The 22966-nt window shown below is 39.3% G+C and overlaps 3 protein-coding genes across 5 annotated transcripts; all 3 read left to right on the plus strand.

Annotated features, from left to right (window-relative positions):
• Positions 1-346: 346 nt before the first annotated feature.
• pask (PAS domain containing serine/threonine kinase) lies at positions 347-13282 on the plus strand. 2 transcript variants are annotated; one of them, XM_037788695.1, is made up of 21 exons: positions 347-698; positions 2364-2588; positions 3692-3921; positions 4019-4189; positions 4272-4406; positions 4571-4705; positions 4912-5149; positions 5583-5764; positions 5858-5987; positions 6332-6503; positions 8471-8703; positions 8963-9092; positions 9268-9833; positions 9935-10062; positions 10181-10333; positions 10526-10651; positions 10800-10934; positions 11024-11223; positions 11609-11742; positions 11869-12018; positions 12329-12504. In XM_037788695.1, the coding sequence occupies exons 2-21, from the start codon at positions 2381-2383 to the stop codon at positions 12502-12504; spliced, it is 3732 nt and encodes a 1243-aa protein (XP_037644623.1). In that variant the 5' UTR covers positions 347-698; positions 2364-2380. The 2 variants fall into 2 exon arrangements, with proteins under 2 accessions (XP_037644623.1, XP_037644624.1); XM_037788696.1 differs by lacking the exon at positions 347-698 and having other exon boundaries at positions 2381-2588; positions 12329-13282.
• Positions 13283-14160: 878 nt separating this feature from the next.
• mterf4 (mitochondrial transcription termination factor 4) lies at positions 14161-20220 on the plus strand. Of its 2 annotated transcripts, XM_037788549.1 has the most exons (5): positions 14161-14416; positions 15658-16090; positions 16233-16417; positions 17821-18252; positions 20071-20220. In XM_037788549.1, exons 1-4 carry the CDS (start codon positions 14387-14389, stop codon positions 18211-18213), a joined length of 1041 nt encoding a protein of 346 aa, XP_037644477.1. In that variant the 5' UTR covers positions 14161-14386; the 3' UTR covers positions 18214-18252; positions 20071-20220. The 2 variants fall into 2 exon arrangements, with proteins under 2 accessions (XP_037644477.1, XP_037644476.1); XM_037788548.1 differs by lacking the exon at positions 20071-20220 and having other exon boundaries at positions 14162-14416; positions 17821-18423.
• Positions 20109-21987, plus strand: LOC119499277 (probable G-protein coupled receptor 148). Its single transcript, XM_037788550.1, has one exon. The coding sequence runs from the start codon at positions 20146-20148 to the stop codon at positions 21109-21111; it is 966 nt and encodes a 321-aa protein (XP_037644478.1). The 5' UTR covers positions 20109-20145; the 3' UTR covers positions 21112-21987.
• Positions 21988-22966: the final 979 nt, after the last annotated feature.

Genomic DNA, 22966 nt, shown 5'->3' on the forward strand with positions numbered 1-22966 from the left:
AGATCATTAGACATTAATTAAATGTGATGATAAATTATTTTTAAAATGTTCTAAGGTTAACGAGCTCTATAATAAATGTTTTTTAAAAAATAATGTGTGAATTATGTATTATTATATTATTATTATTATTATTATTATTATTATTATTATTATTATTATTATTATTATTATTATTATTATTATTATTATTATTATTTATTATGATTATTATTTGATAATTATTTTATTTTGTTGTTGTTTTTGTAACATGGTTTCCGTGGAAACAAAGACGAGCGTTTCCGGGTGAGTCAGCCAATGAGGTGCTCTCTCGTTTATAGGCGTGAGATCTGATTGGCTCTCAAGGGTTACTTCCTGGTTTCTACTCAGTCAGCTGCCGCTCCTCGAAGCCCGCGGTTTATAAAACTAAACTACAGCAGGACGAAGGGAAATAGTGTAAATGATATCTTCTCTTTTTCCTTAACTAGCCTGCGGGAATGGTGTCGAGGTTGTGCTAACGCCACGGTAACGTTAACTCGGTAATAAAGGCGTTGAAACTGCAGCGAAAGAAGGAAACACCGCACGGCTCCGTTGTGTTTGTAACGTTAGCACACGGCTAGTTAGCCAGATATCTCAGGGGAGGTCACGTTACCTTGTCAACTAGCGTCAACTGAAACTAGCTTTGTCAGGCCGCACAGTTTCCTTTCTACGGCTTCTACGAGGTGAGTGTTGTTTTGGACCTAATCTTCAAATACCTGAGCAACTCAAATGTTATCAATATTGATTTGCTCGGGTATTTGAAGATTGTACATGTACATGTCTCTGTTAGCTGAACCTAGTTCAGGGGTCTCTAAGCAACCTGCAGCTCTTCAGCTCCTCTTCAGTGGCTCCCTGTGGATTTATAAACATGGAAATGAATAACAGTTTTTTGTTTATATTTTTTGTTTTTATTTATCATTGTTGTAGGTCTATGGTACGATGGTACGACGGAGTATTAGGACAACATTGAGGGGAAAAAAATAAAGCTGAAATTACGAGAATAAAGTCAAAATATTACGAGAATAAAGTCATAATTTAACGAGAATAAAGTCATAATATTACGAGAATAAAGTCATAATTTAACGAGAATAAAGTCATAATATTACGAGAATAAAGTCATAATATTACGAGAATAAAGTCATAATATTACGAGAATAAATTCATAATATTACGAGAAAAAAGTCATAATATTACGAGAATAAAGTCATAATATTACGAGAATAAAGTCATAATATTACGAGAATAAATTCATAATATTACGAGAAAAAAGTCATAATATTACGAGAATAAAGTCATAGATTTACGAGAATAAATTCATAAAATTACGAGAATAAAGTCATAATATTACGAGAATAAAGTCATAATTTTACGAGAATAAAGTCATAATATTACGAGAATAAAGTCATAATTTTACGAGAATAAAGTCATAGATTTACGAGAATAAAGTCATAATATTACGAGAATAAAGTCATAATTTTACGAGAATAAAGTCATAGATTTACGAGAATAAAGTCATAATATTACGAGAATAAAGTCATAATATTACGAGAAAAAAGTCATAATTTTACGAGAATAAAGTCATAGATTTACGAGAATAAAGTCATAATATTACGAGAATAAAGTCATAATATTACGAGAATAAAGTCATAATTTTACGAGAATAAAGTCATAAGATTACGAGAATAAAGTTATATTACGAGAAAAAAGTCATAATTTTACGAGAATAGTCATAATATAACGAGAATAAAGTCATAATATTACGAGAAAAAATAATAATATTACGAGAATAAATTCATAGGTTTACGAGACAAAAAAGTCGTAATATTATATAGTAGTAATTTTAAGTGTTATTCAATTTTGTACTACTTTTTACTACTTTATTCTCTTAATTTTACGATTTTTTCCCATAAAGTTATGACTTTATTCTCATTGTATTACGACTTTTTTTCGTAAAGTTATGACTTTATTCTCGTAATATTACAAAACATTTTTCGTAAAGCTATGACTTTATTCTCGTAAAGTAATGACTTTATTCTCATTATATTACGACTTTTTTTCGTAAAGTTATGACCTTTTCTCAAAATCTCAGATGTTTTTCCCCTCAATGTGGCCCTAATACTCCATCGTACATTTGCACTTTGGCCCTCACTGCATTAGACTTATATACTATATACTTAGACTATAAACTGTGTTACTTTCATCACAATGCTCAAATGTTTTGCGGCTCCAGACAGATTTTTTTTTTGTTGCCTAAAATGGCTTTTTTGATAGTAAAGGTTGCTGACCCCTGACCTAGCTAATCTGTAAAAGCATAATGCTGCAATCCATTAATTCTCTCTATATCTTAGCTGGATAACCAGCAGCAATGTCGCTGTTGTTGACTGAGGCTGATTTTGGGGTGAGCCAAAGCATCAGAGTTAAAGGAGACACTATCTGTGTGGTGCCCGACCTCACCTCTGATCTCCTGGAGGATGACTTTGACCTGAATAAGTCCTACCCATGTACCCAGAGACCGGTGTACAAGAAGAGCCGTCAGGCATTACAACGTCGTTATCATCTTGGTTCCTTGAGCGGTGAGTGTAACTGTTGTAATTGTGTGTTAGTCTGCCCAGTTTTGATAATTGATTAACCTTTAAACAATGTATCAATCGAAAAATGACCACATTTATATCTGCTGTTTTTCTTTGATGAAAGTAAGTTGACTATATTTGAGTTTGGGACTATTTTTTGGACGAAATAAGCCGTTTAAAGAAGTCATCTTGGGCTAATATGAAAATAATTAGTTGCAGCAGTGGGTAGAATTCGAGCAAATATGATTTAAAAAAAAAAAAAAAAAGAAGTTATTTTTATAAAACGGTCACTAAATCCTGACAGTAGTGAATGAGACAGGTAATCTGAGGGGGAAAAAAGCATGTTCCTCTGTGTCCTCCGGTGCTCCTAACGGCATCTGCAAGATTTCAAAGACCGCAGGAAAACAACCAATCAAAGCCGAGTTGGAGCCTGCCGTCTCTAAGCAGCTGTCAATCACTCGCGAACTCCGATCAAACGGTCAAACTAGGCAGCGCTGATCAAATATGAATCAATATTCTGATATTGTAATGCTTATTTCTCGCCTCAAATTAGGGATGTTAATATTTAACCGTTTAACTGCTAAGTTTGTGACCCGGCAGCCATGTTGAGATCAGTTGAGGAAATACCAAGCACCGCTCACCAGCCGGAGCAAGCATTCTCATTTTACAGCTAAACAGTACACTACAAGATGTTTCTGAAAACATTGAGGGGAGATATAGGCATTACAGTAACAGAATATTGATTCATATTTGCGCTGTCTAGTTTGACCGTTTAATCGGAGTTTAGGAGTGGTTAACGGCTGCCTCCGTTGAATGAACAGCCAATAGGAACGCTCTCTCTCTCTGAAATGACCTGTGATTGGCCAAAGTCTCCCGCGGCAAGATTTTTTTAAAGCCTGAAAACAGAGCCATGAGGAGGTGCAGAAGTCTAATCAGAAGTTTTCTCTCAGAGCACTTGAATTACAATATGCTGAAAGGTTATTATGGAAATTTTTTGCCCAATAATGCCAAAAACTTTCTGCCTAGTGCAGGTTTAATTGTGAGGATGAGGGTGAGAGAAAGTGCCTGTTTTTTTAAATGTCTGTCCCTTGATTTTTTGCTTACAGGTGAAAATTTTGATATTTGCACTTCTGTTGCAACAAGAAACCTCCAAATCTCTAGCTTGCATCCTGGCTCCCAGGTTTCTGCTGTCTCCCTGCCACACCCGCCCACTATGTCAGAGACAGAAGAAAGCTTGTTCAGTCAACTAATCTCTGGAGATTTTGGCCTGTCTGGATCTCCATCTGCCTTCAACCCAAACAAAGTCATTCTTACAGTCGACCATAAAACCAGAGAGGTACTGTGTGTGTGCTTAATGAGAGCTGTGGCAACTGAGCAGAATTGGTCAGCAACTAGAGTATACGCTGTAAATGTGTTTTATCTTAATTTTTCAGATTTTGGCAGCAAACGAACAGGCCTTCAAACTGTTTGAGTGCACCACCGAGGAGCTGATTGGAAAAAAGCTGTCCTGTTTCTTGAATAAAACCAGTCAGGTCCTGGAAGAAGCATTGGAAGAAAATTTTCCACTAGTGGATGGAACTGTTGTGGCTGTGTCTGGAAAAGTGGTATGAAATATGCCGACTAAAAAACTTGGAAATTAAGAGTGTTTTTTTCTTTTGTATGTTTAATGTGCTACTTTTTCTGTAGGTGGATGTTGTGACATTATCTGGAGAGGTGCCTGTGTCAGTATGTACCTACAGACAGTCACAAAATGAAGAGCACTGGCTTGTCATGATGGAAAATGTTGAAAGGGTATCAGCCAGTCTGTCCTTTTCACAAGACGTAAGTACATCATTATTTAGCAGCCTCAGGAGTGGGATTTCTCTTTTCTTTTTTGCATTTTTCATGAGAATTTCTGCTTTCTTCAAATACATGCTACTGGGTTATATGACCATTTTCTAACCCATTAAAACAATTTTATGTTACACTTTTGATTTCATTTCTAGGGCAGTATCCTAACCTGTGACGTGGCGTTTGCCCATCTCCATGGATACCACCATCCTGACGAGTTAAAAGGGGTGTCTGTGAAGGAGCTAATCCCCTCTTTACAAATCCCCCTGCACAGTAATGCGTTGCCCAAAGTAAGCACACTCTACAGCCATAACTGTCCCACTCAGCTAAGGAAAGCTCCCTTTTTTTAAGCTTTGCTTTCATCTTTCTGGTTACCAATGTGCTTCTTAGACAGTTCAGGACAACAGAGAAAAGAAATGTTACCCCACAACATTTTAAGCTCAGGTATTTCTGTAAGTCTGTCATCTTTGACTTTGCTTTTCCTTCTTTCTTTCAGATGCTGAGGGTTCAGAGAGTGTGTGGTAAAAGCAGAGGGGGTGCATCAGTACCGCTGTGTGTCAAACTTCAGGGGGCAGTGGTGTGTGGGAGGCCCCAACACCAAAGCGATGGAACTGATTGCACCTGCCCATCAGATAGTCTTGAAAGATCAGATCCACAAGACAGTCAGCCGTGCTCTCCTAACACCTCCTCTTTATACAAGTCTGAAGCCTCAAACCCTGGAGAGCCATCCTCTGGTGAGGTGTTTAGTTTTTTTTTTAAAGAGGCTGGGACGTTATGCTAGGTCAGAGGGGGATTAAAAAAACCCAATATTATTCTGTGAAACTGAACATCCTGCAGTATATACTCTTAAGCCTTTTTAGAGTAAGAAAAATATACAGAAGCTACACAAGATAATGCAATGAATAATGAATGATGAAGAATGAAGTGTTTCTTAAGGGGTTGAGAGATTGGAGCAAATATGATTTAAAAAAGTTATTTTTATAAAAGAGTTTTCATGTCTACCCCCTGAAGTGTGTATTAGTTGAATTTTATCCTCCAAAAAAAAAAAAAAAAATGCTGGTTTAATCAATAAAATTATCAAAAATAATCATTATAGGGTAAAACTATGTACCCCGAAACATTTTATCCATCATATACTGTAATTTAGTAACTAATTGTGCTTTACAGGAGTGACAGTGGACAGCATCGTCCTCTCCCCCAGCCCTGCACTGGAGTACTCTGGAACAGTTTGGGTGTTTGCTCCTCTGAGCGGTCTCCTGCTGCTCCACCCCGACGGCTCCATCTACAGCATCCACAACCACCTGGCCCTCAGTCTGTTTGGCTACAACAGGGACGAGCTTTTGAGAAAGGTTAGCCGACATGACCGGCTGAACGAGGCTGTTTGGATTGACGATCATGCCTACTCTCACATTTAATGTCTTCTGCTGCTTTGTCATCAACAGAGTGTCACTTTTCTGATGCCCGGTTTCTATGGATGGATGTCTGACTCGGACAGAAAGGCCAGCCCCTACTCTGATTCTCAAGCAGAGGTTAATAAAAGTACAGCCTCATCCAAAATATCAGGGAAATCCGGTGAGCATTTGAATGTATTTGTGATGTGTACAAGATGGCAGCTTTTTTTAAACCCACTTGCAGTGATTAGTCTAAACCAGAGGTTTTCAAACTGGCACAGTGTCAGACTTTCAAAACCCCTGGTCTAAACTGTGGTAAATCACGGGTTTATATGGTATAAAATATGTGATGTGTCTTATCTGTCCAACCTGGCTTTCCCCCATATACACCTCACAATGGTGTCCCTTCATGCTAATGCTGCTGCTCTGTTCTTTAACTCTGTGTTTTTATTTTGTCTTGTCACACAGTACTATTTTGTTCACACTATGTGATTTAATCTTTTCCTTCTGTTTCTCAATCCTTAGACCCTTCCTCACTGATGGCTGGTGATATGGCCATGGTGCACCAGGCTGCCCTGGGAAGAACCTCCACAGGAAGAGGCAGGATCTTCACTGGAACCTGCACCAGGCTGGAGAAACCGGGCAGCGGTTTGTCTACCCTTTCTGCTCCTGCTGTCACCTCCACAAGAGTGGTTATGTAAGTAGCAATCCCCGTGTCCTTATCATAAGCCACCTGAATGTTTTTACTCAAGAACTCAATGACTTCATATTACCAGAGGATAATAAACTTCTTGAATGTGACCGTGTTTAACCTGCACAGAAACTTTTATGCCGGCAGACATTAGAATTAATAACAGACCAAATCTTTGTATGCTTTGTATTTTCACAAATAATGGACCAGACAAAAGCTGCTGTAGCATTATCCAGGGACTTAAAAGCAGCAGACTGCATGTATATTTAATGTGCCTGGCAGTAAATATGAAAACACAACAATTCTACGGTCGATCCTGATGCCCTCTCTGTGTATATAACAAGCCACTAGAGACACTAAAACACTCTTTAAGTGACGGTTAATCTTTGTTTTGATATTTTTCTGCGCAAAGTATGGATCTGAATTGTTTAGATGTTGTAACCTGGGATCATAACGGTTTCATTAATGTTGGTTCAGTCTTTCATAACCAAACAACATTAGCATATCAAATTGGCCTGAATGTGAGAGTGGAGGAAGATGAAGATTTCAGAATACATTTACAATATATTAATGCTCCTCTCTTTTGCCATCTGTTGGACAAATAATGTCACAGCATGTTTGGTCAAAAAGATATCTTAATTTATAATATATAGTGACTTATCCAATTCTCAGGTTTAGTGAAGGAGATGAGTGAGAGGAATCGAGTGCTTGACTGAAAGTTTGTTCCCCCATAGAAATACTTGTGACAGACATATTACTATGGTATTGCTGTAGTGCGGACCTATTCAATTGGCAGCCTGTGGGTCAAATCCAGCCCTTTAACAACCTCATTCTGGCCCTTGGATCATTTATAAATATGAAAACGTATTTAAAATAAATAAATAATACATTTCTTCCAATAAGAGACTTTATTCAAGTTCATCAACGTTACCACTCACTCGCGCTATTGACACTGTTACGGACTGTTAAAAGCTATATCACTGTGTTCAAGTTTATGGGTGTTTACATAGTTTGATTATTAGATTGTCATTTTATTAGTAGGCTGATTAGCCCATTCATTAGTTATGTCATGTTAAGCACAGAAATACTTAAATAAAAAGTTTCAACACAGGCTGTTTTAAGTAGGGGGAATTTAGGAGAGTCGAGCTGAATAAAGTAAGTTGTTAAATGCAACATTGTGTTTATTAAAGCAACAACCTACTAAGATTAAAAGGTGTATTGTTTTCACATTTAAGTTCCTAGCTCAGACTTAAAAAAATGTGAATGTTCAGCTCCTTGGCACTTCACTGTAGTCTTATACATGATTTTTATCAGTCATTGACTACATTACCAAGATAAATTAATGTACCATGGTGTTGATAAAATCACCCTTGCATTTCGATGAATGATGCATAATTATGGTCCTCAAACAGTTATGTAGCACATACATTAATTATTGGTTGACAACCTTCTTTATCATAAGTTTGACTACTCTACAACATTTAATCATGTTGAACTTTTATTACAGCCAAACAGACAAGAACATGCATCAACTGGCTGAGAGCCTTGGGAAAACACTATCAGCTTAAAAAACTACTCCTACAACTTCATATTGGCTTGTTTACAGTTCTGCTTGCTTAAGTCCTACTGTATATTCAATGAGTTTTAATTCCTTTTACACAAGAAGTGATGATCACTAAATGTGACATTCACAATAGATCATTTTTGTGTCCTCATTCTCCCACAAGGAAAAAGAAATCTTGAGGGACTTGTGGTTTTCTTGTGTCAGAAATATATGAACACACTGATTATAAGCAACATCTGCTAGAGGTTTAAACATTCATTCTGAATGTGCACATGTTTGATCACAAAAAGATTTTTCACAAAACATCTCGTACCAGATTTTTTCCCTTTTTATAATATGATCATTACATTCTTATTTGATCCTGATTGGCGGATTGACTTATACTCAAATCCAGTCATTGTTTCCTCAGGGCTGATGACACTACAGAGCTGATGGAGGAGGCAGCCCAGGTTGCTCTTTGCATTAGCCAGCTAGACAGTGCTGATTCCACTCAGGCACTCCTCAAGACATTTGCCTGGGTCGAACCTCCAGAAGAAGAGACCTACTGCGTCGTTCCCACTAAACCACCACGCCATAACAGAGAGCAGCAGCTAGGCAGTACAGTTCATAAAAATAATCAACCTGCCATCAAGATTATTCCAGGTATGATGCGGCTCAACTGTTGTAGATTTTGTGTTTTTTCATAATCATTTATTTGTAGCTCTTCCTTGTAAACCAAAAACTAAACTGAAGTATATATACATGCACATACAGTATATATGTATATACTGTATGTGTATGTAAAGATTTCATATTGTGTGGAGTGTTTTCATGCTTACAGTGAGCAATGGCATTAAAAGCACGGTCTTTGAGAAACTGTATTGAGCATTTCTGTGTTTTTTGTTGTTGTTTTTGTCCTTAGACATTCCCATACAGAATGGACATGCTGCTGGCAGGGTGGGTGGCACCTCAACTGACGTAGGCAAAGACCACCGCTCATGTGCCTCTGTCCTCCAAAACTCCAGCTTTGAGGTCATCTCACTGGAGAGCAGGTGAGGGTAGATTGGCATGCCACGTTGAGTTTGGAAAGAAAACTACAAACATTCCTCACAACCTCCTTTTGATAAAATAATAAAATCTGGATTTTTTTGTTATGGAAAGATTCGCCAATCTAGTGCCATCTGTTGCTGTTCTTTGTCATCAGTTTATTAAAACTCAATTTCCCAGGTCGTCCTCTGGCTTCTGTGAAAACTTTGCCGGCCATGGTGGATCTGATCCAGGCCAGGCAGAGGATTCTCGTTCAGCACACATAGTGGACTCGGCCAGCTGCTTCCTGGACCTCAACAGCAACGGTGATCTGGTGACCCGGGCCCTTGCCGACCTCGATCTGAGCAGTAGTGCAGAGCTTCTCAGCTGCGGAGGGTACAATGATGACAACCAACACTCCATGATGTCCTGCGATACAGCTGAGCTCCTGCGTACACCCTCCCCATGCGTGGTAGAATCTGTCCTGGAAGCTAAGTCTGTTGAGACTGGTGTAGAGGCCAGAAACGGCTCAACTGAAGAGCAAGTAGAAAACGACCAGGGCGAGCAGGATCAGTGGGCAGCCATCTCTTCGATTCATAAAGAAAAAAGCCAAGAGTTTGGTGGAATTCAATCAATGACGGACATTCCTGCCACATCTACTCCTAAGAAACAGAAGGTGGATGGACACACCCCGTCCTCAGACTCTACCCAGATACTGGAGGGGCGATACGAAGGAACCGCGTACCACAGAGATGGCACCAGAGTAGGTTGGTACTACTACAACTGTTAATCTGTTTCCCTCCAAAGATCTACACATTGTGTTACATAAAGCAAAACAACTTTAACCAGTACCTTATTTTCTGTCCAGATGTGCAGTGTGATGTGTGTAGATCTAACCTCCCTGACGGAAGCTCCATGTTCTGTGTGTGGATGAGTAGGCCTCTATTGCAAACAGATAGAGCATTGCTCAACCAATCAGGAGCAAGTCTAGGAGAGGTCAGTGGCAGTAAAGATCTTTCAACCTGAATTAGTATGACACATACTGTATCTATCAAAATATGAAAATTGCTGTTCTGCTTTCAAGTCATTATTCTGTACTCCGTCCTTTCTTTAGAGGATTGGTGAGGTGTTACGCTCCACCATGGATCTGGAGCAGTCTCGAGCCTGCGACGGGCAGTTTGAAGAGGAGTACCAGCCTCTTAAAGCTGTGGGTAAAGGAGCCTTTGGTTTTGTCTGGAAGGCAATAAAGCGCTGTGATGGAATGGAAGTAAGAAAACATTTTCATTAATGACAAAACATATCCTATTCATGTATATACAATATGCCACAATTTCTACGTAGAAATATTTTACATACATTTTTATCATATTAAAACCAAGATAAACCATGTGATTTGTGGGAGTAGTATGATTGTTGTGATGATGTGGCCTCTTTTGCTGTGTTTTTTTTAAATTTGTAGGTGGTGGTGAAGTTCATTAGCAAGGCCAGGATAGTGAGTGACTCCTGGGTAGATGATCCCATGCTGGGACGGGTCAGCCAAGAGATCGCCATACTGACACGAGTACAGCACCACAACATAGTCAAGGTAACTGGGTTGCATCATCAGAGCCTTATAAAGGGATAGTTCGGGTTACCGCCTGGAAGCAAAGCAATGAACAACAATGTTGTAAAAACCTTCATTTATTATGCTAAATTATTTTGCTCATCCTATATGTGTGTGCGTGTGCCACTAGGTGCTGGAGGTGTTTGAGAATGGGAGTTACTTCCAGATGGTGATGGAGAAACATGGAGATGGCTTGGACCTTTTTGAGTTCATAGACATGCAGCCGAGGCTGGATGAGCCCCTGGCCAGCTACATCTTTAGACAGGTATGTAACATGGGCAAGAAAATACACATGATGAAGTGTGAAGCGTTCATTTGTTCTTTGTTAAACTGGCGGGTTCTGTGTCTTCCCAGCTGGTGGCGGCTGTCTTCTATCTGAGGTCTAAGGACATCCTTCACAGGGACATAAAAGATGAGAACATCATCATTGACAAATGTTTCCACATTCGACTGATAGACTTCGGCTCCGCTGCCATGATGGCTCCCAGGAAGTTCTTTTACAATTTCTGTGGCACACTGGAGTACTGCTCCCCGGAGGTGCTTCAGGGAAATCCGTGAGTACATAATACCTGAGAATGACGAGTGGTATTTGTTCCTTTTCATTTAGCAACAAATAGGAAATTTCATATTGGTCCCCTTTTTTATAGATGGTTTAGTTTAAAAGGGGGATAACTGTCTGTGTGATTACACAGCTCGCTCAAATCATTAAAGCAGAATCTAAGTAAGAGCGCTGTTTACCAGTTCTGTATCACTTTTATGACCCATTAACCTTTACGACGTACAATTAAATATATGTAGCTGCAAGGAAATGTTGATCGTAAAGTTTCAAAGCCGTACACTGACCCTGAAATTAACTGGTGAATAAAATGCTGCCATGTTTCCCATATTGCCCAGTATAAGCTTATTTTAATTGTTGTATTTCTCATTGTTCTATTGTAGCTATGAGGGTCCAGAGCTGGAGATGTGGTCTCTTGGTGTGTTGCTCTACACTCTGCTATTCAGTGAGAACCCTTTCTGTGGTGTTGAGGAGATCCTGGATGCCAAACTAAAGCCCCCATTCCCCCTCTCTCCAGGTATACTGCTGCTCTTTGCTGGTGGCTGCAAATAGTTTTAATTGACTGTCAAACAGAAAAATTACACTTTCAGTTTCCTATTTTTTAAACAACTCTGTGCTGAAATGTCTCTATGTACACTTTCAGACCTGCATGATATGTTATGTGGGCTGCTGCACCCTGATCCCACTCAGAGAATGACTCTGGACGAGCTGCTGCTGCAGTCCTGGATCAGCCAACCCATCTCACTGGCAGAGTACAGCTGGACAGAGGTGGTCCCTCCAAATCAGAGCTACTGTGAGTACTCTTAAACACTAGAGTTAGACTGACAAGCCATGTTTTCCACTTCAGATATTATGGAGCTCCACCTGTAATTAAAGGTGCAGTGTGTTTAAAAAGCTGCTAACTTGCCTTAGGTAATTAAGCTTTGTTTTGACTGCTGGTGGCTGTAGTCTAAATGTTTTTGTACTGGACTTCAATAACCCATATGGTTTTACATTTTAGTTGTTCTAAAATACACATAAGTCATTGGTGGATATTTTGTAGACGTTACCAAACTAAAGGCAGTGACAGCTCATGTACTTAGGACCCTCTCTTCCTTTAACAGGCTCACCACCGCACCAGGAGCCCAGTCCTAAAGTGTTTGTCAGGCAAGGCTTATTCCCGGATGAACATGATGAGACTCTTCCTGATGATGAGGAGGAGGAAGAGGAAGATGAGGATGACAGGTTGTCAATGGTGGCCCTGGAAACAGAGCTTCAGAAGTACCTCCATGAAGATTAAAGACTGATTTTTATTTTATTTTTTTATGCCAACTATCCGTCCAACATTTAGTGTGCAGCAGTGCAAAGAGGACATGAAGTGCAAAATAAGAAAAAGGAACCTTGTCTTAGTCTAAGGCCAAACACTACCATCTAGACAGAAGTCTTTTAGAGACAAATGGACCTTTGCCTTTTAAGTATACACAGCTTGCTGCCAAGTGTAATGGATATCATTGTCAAGCTGTTGTTGGTCAAGATGTGCTTGTTTGACATATTTGGAATTGCTGAGTGCAACACAAAGCAAATGCATCATGATGTAGCAGTTTTTTTCCCTTTTATATTATGTATTTTATTTATTCTTTGGATTTAGGGAAAATTTGAAGCATCATAGTAACTGTTCACAGGGATCCAGCTTTGCCACCAAAACCCCAGAAAATGACCACAACCTTGAGTTGTTGACCTCGGAGAGAAACCACACAGTTTGATTGAAGTTGAAGGGAATTGTTTTAATGATCCAGCTTTTGATTAACAAATGTCTGTTTTATGTTCATGATTTTAATCTTGAGGTTTTAATTAAAAATTGTAAGTATATTTACAATATTTTATCTATTTATTTTTATACATGAATAAATATTTGTCCACAAATGTAATGCTCCTTTTTATACGATTGAGAAATTGCCTGTTGATCAAAACTGTAGAAAGTTTTTGTTTGTCATGCAAACATTGTAAATGTATTTGAATTTTATATTCTTTATGCAGCCAGTGAACACAGTAAATCATTAAATTGCAGTGCAATAAAACAGTTTCACGTTGCAGTTTTTGACATGGTGAGGTACCAGATAGCTTGGGCAACAGCTGCTTGACCTGACTGATTCAAACTGCAGAAAAAAACCCCACTTTAAATTGGATTTCATGTTAGAAATCTTGGGGGAAACCTAATATTACAAATACTGAGTGTCAACTTCAGTTAAAATATTTAACAATCAGCAATATTCTGCCATATAACTTGTAGTTATATGCACAAATAAATGATGAAATTGTTGTAGGTATATATGTATATTATAGAATAAACATTTTGTGTTATAGGTAAAGTAGAAGTATCTTCTATTGAAAAACAAACAACACTCGAAAACTACACCTCAAACCAACATACCATCTGAATATGTTCATTCTATTTTTATATACTTTATTTTTTTCAAGGTTGGTTTCATATATGCAATTTACAGTTCGTAATTACAATAGTTTATAAACCAATTTTTAAGTAGATGAGCTTATAGACAAATTCATTAAGTACACTAGAGAAAACAACTTCAACATTCAAAATTGAAATAAAATTAAGAAAATAAATAATAATAGTAATAATGGTAAAAAGAAAGAATAGAGTTAAAAAAAACAAAAAACAAGAAAAAAACAATAACTGAATATGTTCATAATTACAATAGTTTATAAACAATTTTAAGTAGATCAGCTTATAGACAAACTCATTAAGTACACTAGATAAAACAACTTCAACATTCAAAATTGACATAAAATTAAGAAAAGAAATAATGATAAAAAGAAAGAATAGAGTTAAAAAAAACACATAACATCAAAAACAAACAATAACTGAATATGTTCATTCTAGTCCATTTGCTCACAAATTACAAAAAACAACAACACAGGTGTCAGGCTGACAGTGGTACAGAGTACTCTTTGGGAATCCCATGTTTGAAAACACATTATTAAAACATCTCGTCTCCTCTTTGGTAAAACCATCAGTCATGGTTAATGTCCGTCTGAAGACAATGTTCACTTTTGCTGTGGGAGTGTGTGCACTTCTCCTCAAGCAACAGAAACATAGCGGAACCTTTGTGCTCTGCCTCTGCCGAGACTGAAAGACGGAAGTATATGTGCGACGGACAAGCATGGGTACCCGAGTTGCTGCAGCGCGTCAGGTGAATCAAAATGCTCCTAAACATGATCATATTTTATATTTTTCAACTTAAAATACAGTCGTTACATTGTAAGACGTTTAATTGAATGAGCCAGAGACTTAAAACATGTAGAAGAAACGAATGACAGCCCACGAACCTCTATAACCTTCATGTTTGCTAACTAATGCTAATGCTAAGCACAGCTGGTTTACAGCACATCTCCTGCTAACTTCTCTGTAAAGGCTCTACAGATCTTTTATTTTGATCTCCATTAGCTGTGGCTGAAGCCCAGCTATTCTTCCTGGAGTCCACTTGAATCACTTTGAACTGTTAGGCTACATTTCAGTACATAATCACATTACAGTCTTTACCAACAATCACCACAACATCAAAAGAGACACAACAAAACACAACAACACAGGACCTATATGTTCAAGTTAATACTATTCACAGAGTATAGATGTAAATGTGATTCATTAGTGGTTGGACCAAAGCATATTATATCAAAATACAAAAACAGAACAAGCAACAACTTCTTTTACCATAAGTATTAACAGGACTTTGTATTTATCCAACATTAAACCTTTTATGATTTGATGTTAGTTAAATATCAGCAGACACAGAGAGCTGTTCAGCTAGGAGATATTTTTTTCAATAATATTTTAATAGATTTTTGCTATTTTCTTGAATGATATACCGAGGCAGCGTGTTCCATGTCACCATGGCTCTGTACACTACAGTACTTTTCAACATGTTAGTTTTCACCTTCGGAAGTGTGAGTCTTCCTTCAGTGGCATGCCTGGTACTGTACTCATGTTCATCAGAACTGAAGCGTAATTGATTATATAATAACCCTTGGCAATTTAGTTACCGATATGTTTCTAATTAAATTAAGCAACGATGCAGTAAATCTGTTTTTTAGTTTTAGCCATGATAGACTGTTATGCATTTCACTGACATTAGTTCTCTACGAACACTGAAGTAAACAACGCGTTGCCTTATTCTGAGCAATTTGCAACTTCTTTATGTGTGACACGGCAGACCAAACCTCTGAGCAATAGTACAGATGAGATAAGACGAGTGTTTTAATGACATTTCCCTTTACATTTGAAGGTAAAACATTTGAGCATCTCCTTATAACAGCAATACCCCTGCCCGTTTTACTGACCACTTCTGACTGGTCTCCATAATTCAATAATTAGAATTAAAACAGGGACATAATCTGCTGTTTGTGTATTATAACCATGGTTTGTTTTCCACAGGTTCTTCTGTGGACTGTGAGAAATGCGACCTCCTCCTCTATATTCAGCTCGCTTCAGTTTGGGAGATGCCACCTCCAGCCTCTATGCAGATTGCTCTGTTCCTCCACCAGCCAGAGTACTCTCCAGTCATCACAACACAACCATGAACTCCTTCCTCTGTCCAGGAAGCCAGTCACAGAGCTGTCCCCACGCTCTCTGCTTGATATGGGATTCACAGACTCCCAGGCAGAGCAGATATATGATGTCACATCCAAACTCAGAGGAGGAAGCGCTGCCAAACATGCCCTGTCAACTCTCACAGCTCTGTTTGTCTTGGGCCTCAATCCCTCCAGTGTGCTGAAACTGCTGGAGAAATGTCCTGAACTTTATACCGTCAAGGAATCACAGTTTCAGCAGCGCATAGGCAACATGCGGAAACTAGGTTTAATGGAAGGTGAGATCGTGATCTTTGCGCAGCACAGTTTATCATAACCATTGTTGAAACACTGCTTCAGGTGGATGTACTCCATGCTTGATATTTATGGATGTTTTGTATGATTATCAAACCAGTATTTTTTTCCTTATTTCCCCTGTAGGCAGTCTTCAGAGAGTGGTGTCCCACTACCCCCAGATCCTGACTGTGCCTGTGAAGACAGTCAAAAATGTGGTGGCGTTCCTCAGAGAGAAGTGCCTGTTTACCGTCCAGCAGGTCACAGACATCCTCAGAGATAGTCCGGCCGTAGTGCTGGAAAACACGGGTCAGCTGGAGTACAAGTTTCAGGTCAGTATTTTAGGTCATTCACTGGTTCCAGCTCCTCAATTGACAATTTTGGGGTTTTGGGCTGATAGTCGGACAAAACAAGAAATTTGAAGACATAAGCTTTGGCTCTGGGAAATTTTGACGGGCCTTTCTAAAAAACAATTTTCAGACATTTTATATAATAAATAAATAGTTGATAAATCAAATCTGAAATAATAATAAATTCAACTTTTATAATGCTTTTCTGGAACTCAAAGACGCTTAACAATATAAACGGGAAGCAGTGTGAGACAAACAGCAGACAAATGACACACACGGACAACTCGTAGACACACACACACACAAACGGGTATGGGTGGGGGCTAGGAGTAGACAGAGGAGAAGAAATGGGTCTTGAGGCGGGACTGAAATAGTGTGAGGGATTCAGAGTCTCTGATGTCTTGTGGGAAGGAGTTCCAGAGCCTGGGAGCTGCCCTTGAGAATGCGTTGTCTCCAAAGCTGCAAAGGTTGGACTAATAATCATTAATTGTAGGCCTAATTGAAATCAATAGTTCAAGAGAGAGGCAACAGCTCCCATGGCAAAGTGCCGTTCTCATGGTAGGCTGCAGATTTATTGACTTCCTCAAAACTTGAGCAAACATCACATCAAACGTCACAGTAATAAAAGACACCCTCCCTGTGCACACAGCCTGTGTCCCAATTCAGACTAGACACATACAGTAAAGCAGTATTTACTTTCCCACTTGGTACACAAGAAATCAACATACTTTATCGTTTTGCTCTAACAGAAAATGATACAAGACTTGCGCTGACAGATGTCAGTCTCACATTTAAACTGCACAAACAGAGAGCATTTTTCGCCCGCAAAGATTTTGTTTTTTTATAGTTTTCTCGAATCGTTCCTGTAGCTGTTTCATCCACAATTTGTTTTTTGTTTTTTCCAGCTGTTAGCAGCTCACACATTTCCTTGCATAGTGGGACAATAATGTCCATCAACAGCACGCTCAAGACCAAGCATTTTTAGTATCCATGGTGACTTCACACACTCTAAACCTGCTTAGTAGAATGGAATTGAAACACTGCTCTACTACTCCATCTGGTGGCCATAAATGAACTCCGCATCTATTGGGCAACAGTGGCTGTGAATGGATCACATTGTTGTTATTAAGTGGTGTATGACTTGGCTGTCTCTACAGAATGGAACAGGTTTTGTGCTGTTTTTAACCTGGGAACTGATAATGAAGCCACTAATAATCTGATGTATGCCATATATCTGTTGATTTACTTGTTACTCTCTTGCTGTGAGTACATTGTATCTGCATAACTAGTATTATAAGTTATTATTTGAGGTTATCTTGTTGTGTTTTTCTCGTTCCAAACTGATTGTTGTTTGTAACAGCATGTATTAACTCAACTCTCCACAGTACGTCTACTTTCGAATGGGTGTCAAACAGGCGGAGATGGTGAAGTCCAGGTTGTTCCGTTTCACTCTGGACGAGGTGCGCTGTCGACACTGTTTTCTGGAGCGCCGGGGCCTGTATCAAACCCCAGACAAGAAAGGACAGACGATCATCCTCAACCCCAAACTGGACAACATCCTCAGTGTTGACCAGGACACCTTCATCACACATGTTGCCGATGCGTCAGCAGAGGAGTATGACGTATTCAGGAGACTGATGGCGAGAGAGTGGCTTGAAGAAGAGCAGCAGCAGGGCAGCATCGAAGCTGATAGTGATGATGATGAGGATGAAGAGGAGGATGAAGAAGATGAGGAGAATAGAGGGAGAAGTGGATACAGGAAGAGGAAAAGGAAATGATGGAGCGGACTATGGGAGGGACTCAGAGAACTTATTTAAAAGGTACAGTGTGTAGGATTTGGCGACATCTAGTGGTGTGGTTGAAGATTGATACAAACTGAATATCCCTCCGCTCACTCCTCCCTTTCAAAGACTGTGGTAACGTGAGCCGCCGAGCTGCAAAACCGTGGTAACGCCGTTCGCCTCGCTCAGAGGCCATCCTTACTATAATAACACTACTTTAGGAGCAACGGAAGTCAGACGGCGGCTGGCGGTGCCACAGTTTTGCACTCTGCGACTCACGTTACCACAGTTTCACAAGCGTATTGGAGAACTACGGTGGCCTTCAGGTAACGTAAAAACATGAAAGGCTCTCTCTAGAGCCAGTGTTTGGTTTGTCCGTTCTGGGCTACTGTAGAAACATGTTGGACTCTGTGAAGAGGACCTGCTCCCTATGTAGATATGAAGGGCTCATTCTAAGCTAACGAAAACACAACGATTCTTAGTTTCAGGTGGTTACACACTAATGAAAACATCAAATTCCATTTCTGCTAACAGATCCCCCGAAATGTTACACACTGTTCCTTTAAGAGGAACTTACATGATTAGAGAAAATGACACATCTGATGGTGATAAATGAACCAATAAAATGTTTCCTTTTATCTGTTTGGTGAACTCAGGTTTGTTATTAAGTGCTATAGAAAATTCTTATCTAAAACACACATGGAAACGATGTCGTGGTTATTGTTAGAGAGCTTGTTCTCTTTTGAAACGTGATGATGGTAACAGATTGGAGTGAGTGAAGCTTTGTGCAAATTGAGAGGAAAATGTGATTCTAATCAATTTAATCTTTTCAAATGACGTCAAACTAAATCAGATTTAAAAACATCTTTGGAAGAATACACTGATAAAGTTACAGCATGAGGATCAGCTAAGAGGATGAAAGCTCCACCCCGTTACTATGTGACAGCCAAGTGGCTGGAGCTTTCTCCATCCCTATATTATCTGTATGAGTCAACAGAGAGTGCATCAGATAAGGTCAGCGGTGAGACGAGTCGTACAAAACATCCATTGATTTATAGAAGCGTAAAGCCTAATGGATGTGCAACACGGAGAGGGTTTTCTGTCCTGGGCATCAGGTAAGAAAACGTACCTTTGGTCAATCAATAATTTGCCAATAAGTGTGTCCGCACAAAGATTGAACAGAAGAATTTTTTTGTCTCAGGTGTTTGAGTATTTGTAAGCTATTAGGGGGTTGGCGGTGGCATAAAAACTTCATTTTAACTATTAAATATCATGCCCTACCCGAAAGTTTAGGGAAATTTATATATATTTAAATTCACAAAAAGATTGTTTTATCCAAACTGCAACTGAAGTCAGTTCTTATTTTTTTTAAAGTAACATGTTAAATGTTTATTTTCTAATGTTTCATGTTACATCAAGTTAATTATTTACAACTTGGCCTTCATTTGCATTTTTTTTTATTCGCCACATCATACTCAAGGGGCAGAGTCTATTACTAGATGTTAATATTTGAATTTTGGCCTCATTTTCCTAATGATCTGGACTATAAATAACTAAGAGGAACACTACCAAAGTTATGTCAATATCATTCTGATAAAGACTGAGCAAGCCAAAGCAGTCCATTATGTATGAATGTATTTATTACTGGTTTGTCCCGTCTGCAATACAATAAGATGATGGATATATTAAAACCTTAAGAGATATTGTTTTAAGACCGCAGTTCATAATTCAGAGTTACTGCTTTATATATACTGCATACTCATACACTAAACTGCATATTTGTATGCATTTACATGCTTACATTTTGATGGTGGTCCACTCTGACTGATATTAATTTATGGTCTTCTCATTAACAGGAAGCTGCTGGAGGAAGTAGTCAACACACCATAAATCACACCTCCATCAGAGCATCTGTGCCTCCATAACTCAATGGATAACATGACGTCATCAATGCGCATTTCCAACCTCACAGAGCAATGGGTGGAGAGCCTGCTGAAGTGGCACCTAAATTACTTTTTCATCCCTACCACGGTCATCACTCTGGCCACCTTGCTGGCCAACCCCGTTCTCCTGACATGCATCTTCCTGTCCCGTGCCTTGCGTCAGGAGACACGTTACCTGCTGGTGGCCAACACCCTGGCAGCAGACATGCTCTTCCTCATCCTCAACATGGCCACGGTGATCTGTAACGCTACCGGAGCTCACATGCCCTGGCTGGTTTGTGAGCTGATCACAGCCGTCACCGTCACCTCCTACTGCTGTGCCATCCTCACCGTCACCCTCATGGTGGTGGACACCTACGCTGCGGTTCGCTGGCCACTCCGTTACCATGACGTTCTGCCACCTGCACGCACCCATTGCATTCTGGTGGGGGTGTGGGTGCTGGCAGCCGTGTACCCTTTCACCCTGGTGATCATTATGGAGGTAGAGAGGGGGAATCCCAATGAGACGGTGGCTGTGTGTCTGGTCCTCATCTCCCTTGGCTTCATTCAGGACAAGAACATGGTGGGGATCCACCTCTACTTCTTTGTGGCTGCACTCATCTGCACTGCGCTCATTTTTTTCTGCTACATTCGGCTCTACATGGTGACGAGGACCCATGGCATCTGGCAGAACCGCTTCTCCAGGGCCCGGGTCACGCTGCTGGCTCACGGGGTTCTCCTCCTGCTCTACTTTGCCCCCGGCTTCGTTTTCACCATGGAGCTCTTCCTGTTCCATAGGAAAGACTTAAGTAATGATGTTCGTGTGTGGGTCAGCACGGTCAATATGTGTGTGTTCATGCTGCTGCCCAGGGCGTTTGCCCCGTACCTGTACGGGCTGAGGTACAGGGAGATCTCTGACACTCTGATGCAGCTGCTACAGCACAGGAGACTCAGCCAGATCACGGTCTCATGAAGACGCTTACAAACTGTTCATTATTCTGTGATATATACATATTTTCTGTTTTCGCAGTTGCCCTCCAACAAACAAAGATGTAAACCGCAAGGGCAGTAGCCAGGCTGACTTCCACATTTTCTATATTTATAGAAAATCTATTGTTTATTGGTGTACAGTATATTGTCTAAATCAGAGGTTCTCAATGTTTTTATCAGCCAAGGACCCCTTACAAGATAGAGAATATACTGGGGACCCCCTCATGTACGTTAGGCCTATGTCCATAGTAATAGTAATGTCAAAGAACAGGCATGTATTATACATATTTGCATATTCTAAGGTATAGATTTGTTAGATTAGAACGTAATCTATGAACTATTATACCGTAGATTTACAAACTAAAATATTATTTGTTGGACTATGAAGCCTTTTGTAAAAAAAAACTAAATATTCAAATTATATATATATAATAAGATAATTTAATAATTATTTAATAATTTAAATTAATGAAAACGTTTTACGGAAAAGACTCCTTGGACCCCACTTTGAGAATCACTGCTCTAAATGCTGTTTCCAAACACTCCCCACACTCCCAATAATGGAACTCTGGTAGACAAAACACTAAAATCCTTTCATTTTATTTATTTTTGGCCTACAGCTGTTAGTGATTCTAATCACCATGTGTGATTTGGGTCTAAATTTAGAACCTCAGCTCGTTAAAACCCCCAAATTACCAGAAATAATACTGAGGACATGTGTTCATGTTCTCATTGGTATCTACAGCCCTGGTTGCTGCCCTGTCCATGCTTTCCATTGCTTCACCTCTTTGTCATTCTTGTCTCTTCTTATAAAATAATACATATCATGACTACAGTGAAATATAAATTGATAATTCAACATCTCTGCCGACTGTAGTCTGTGTGGTTTGTGTATTTAATTATAATCTAATGTGTATATAAATATAATATCAGAAGAAGAAGAAGAAGAAGAAACTGCTGTTTGGATCTAATTGAGAATATGCTGACCTCACTTGCTTTCCAAGTTTATGCCTCCGTGTTGAGGCATCTTTAATCCCATCATAATACAACCATAATATGTATTTCATCATTATTACGTAATGTAAAAGCCACTCAGTCTCAGTTTTATGAAGATACCGTAGTAACAAAGCACTTAACTCCATTTGCCCTCAGAGCCGTGTTTGTCTAAAACTGGATGTCCAAGAAGATCATTAACAAACTGATTTAGCAATTTAATGCACCAGAGAAGGGAAAAGAGCACCATCCCTCATTTAGGAAGGTGTGGTGGATATAGTGAATAGTGATGAGTCAAACATCCTGGCTGCTGGGACTTATCTCTGTCTCTGCTGTGTGTCATCTGTAACCGGTACAACAACTCAACGGCAGAGGGACACATTCGTCTGCGTCACTGCTCTTTCCTGCAGCGGTTTCAAGTGTGTTTGCTTGGTAACAAGCCACTGGGCCTCGCTCCCTTAACACATCCTCAGTCTGAACATCTGCTCCTGGAGCTCACTTTGTTCCGTTCTACATCTACAGATGGATCAGATACGAACAGATATCACATTTGCTATTGTTTGCCATTTTTGTATCATTTCCCTGGCACTGTAATCACTAGGAGTGTAAGAAAATACCTAAATACCTAAAAACAATGTATATTGCAATATTGTGTTTTGTGATACTGTATTGATTCACAAAAACACTGGGTCGATTTTTAATTAGTTCACATGCAAAGATAAACTCAATATTTGATTTAATTTGCAAAGATATGCACCCTCTCAGTACATGTGCCCTCTCTAAGTAGTGCTATGATGTTGGATGTTACAGGGACAAATGCAAATACAGATCCCATTGTTCTGATT

The sequence above is a fragment of the Sebastes umbrosus genome, chromosome 12 (assembly GCF_015220745.1).
Source record: "Sebastes umbrosus isolate fSebUmb1 chromosome 12, fSebUmb1.pri, whole genome shotgun sequence".
In the NCBI taxonomy this organism is placed as follows: domain Eukaryota; kingdom Metazoa; phylum Chordata; class Actinopteri; order Perciformes; family Sebastidae; genus Sebastes; species Sebastes umbrosus.

Bases quoted from the DNA above. Each gene is read 5' to 3' on its own strand.
- mterf4 (XM_037788549.1), top strand. From the start codon at position 14,387: ATGGGTACCCGAGTTGCTGCAGCGCGTCAG. The intron at 16,091-16,232 runs GTGAGATCGTGA...TTTCCCCTGTAG, and splicing joins GAAACTAGGTTTAATGGAAG to GCAGTCTTCAGAGAGTGGTG. The intron at 16,418-17,820 runs GTCAGTATTTTA...AACTCTCCACAG, and splicing joins AGCTGGAGTACAAGTTTCAG to TACGTCTACTTTCGAATGGG.
- pask (XM_037788695.1), top strand. From the start codon at position 2,381: ATGTCGCTGTTGTTGACTGAGGCTGATTTTGGGGTGAGCCAAAGCATC. The intron at 8,704-8,962 runs GTATGATGCGGC...TTTTGTCCTTAG, and splicing joins TGCCATCAAGATTATTCCAG to ACATTCCCATACAGAATGGA. The intron at 12,019-12,328 runs GTGAGTACTCTT...TTCCTTTAACAG, and splicing joins CCCTCCAAATCAGAGCTACT to GCTCACCACCGCACCAGGAG.
- LOC119499277 (XM_037788550.1), top strand. From the start codon at position 20,146: ATGGATAACATGACGTCATCAATGCGCATTTCCAACCTCACAGAGCAA.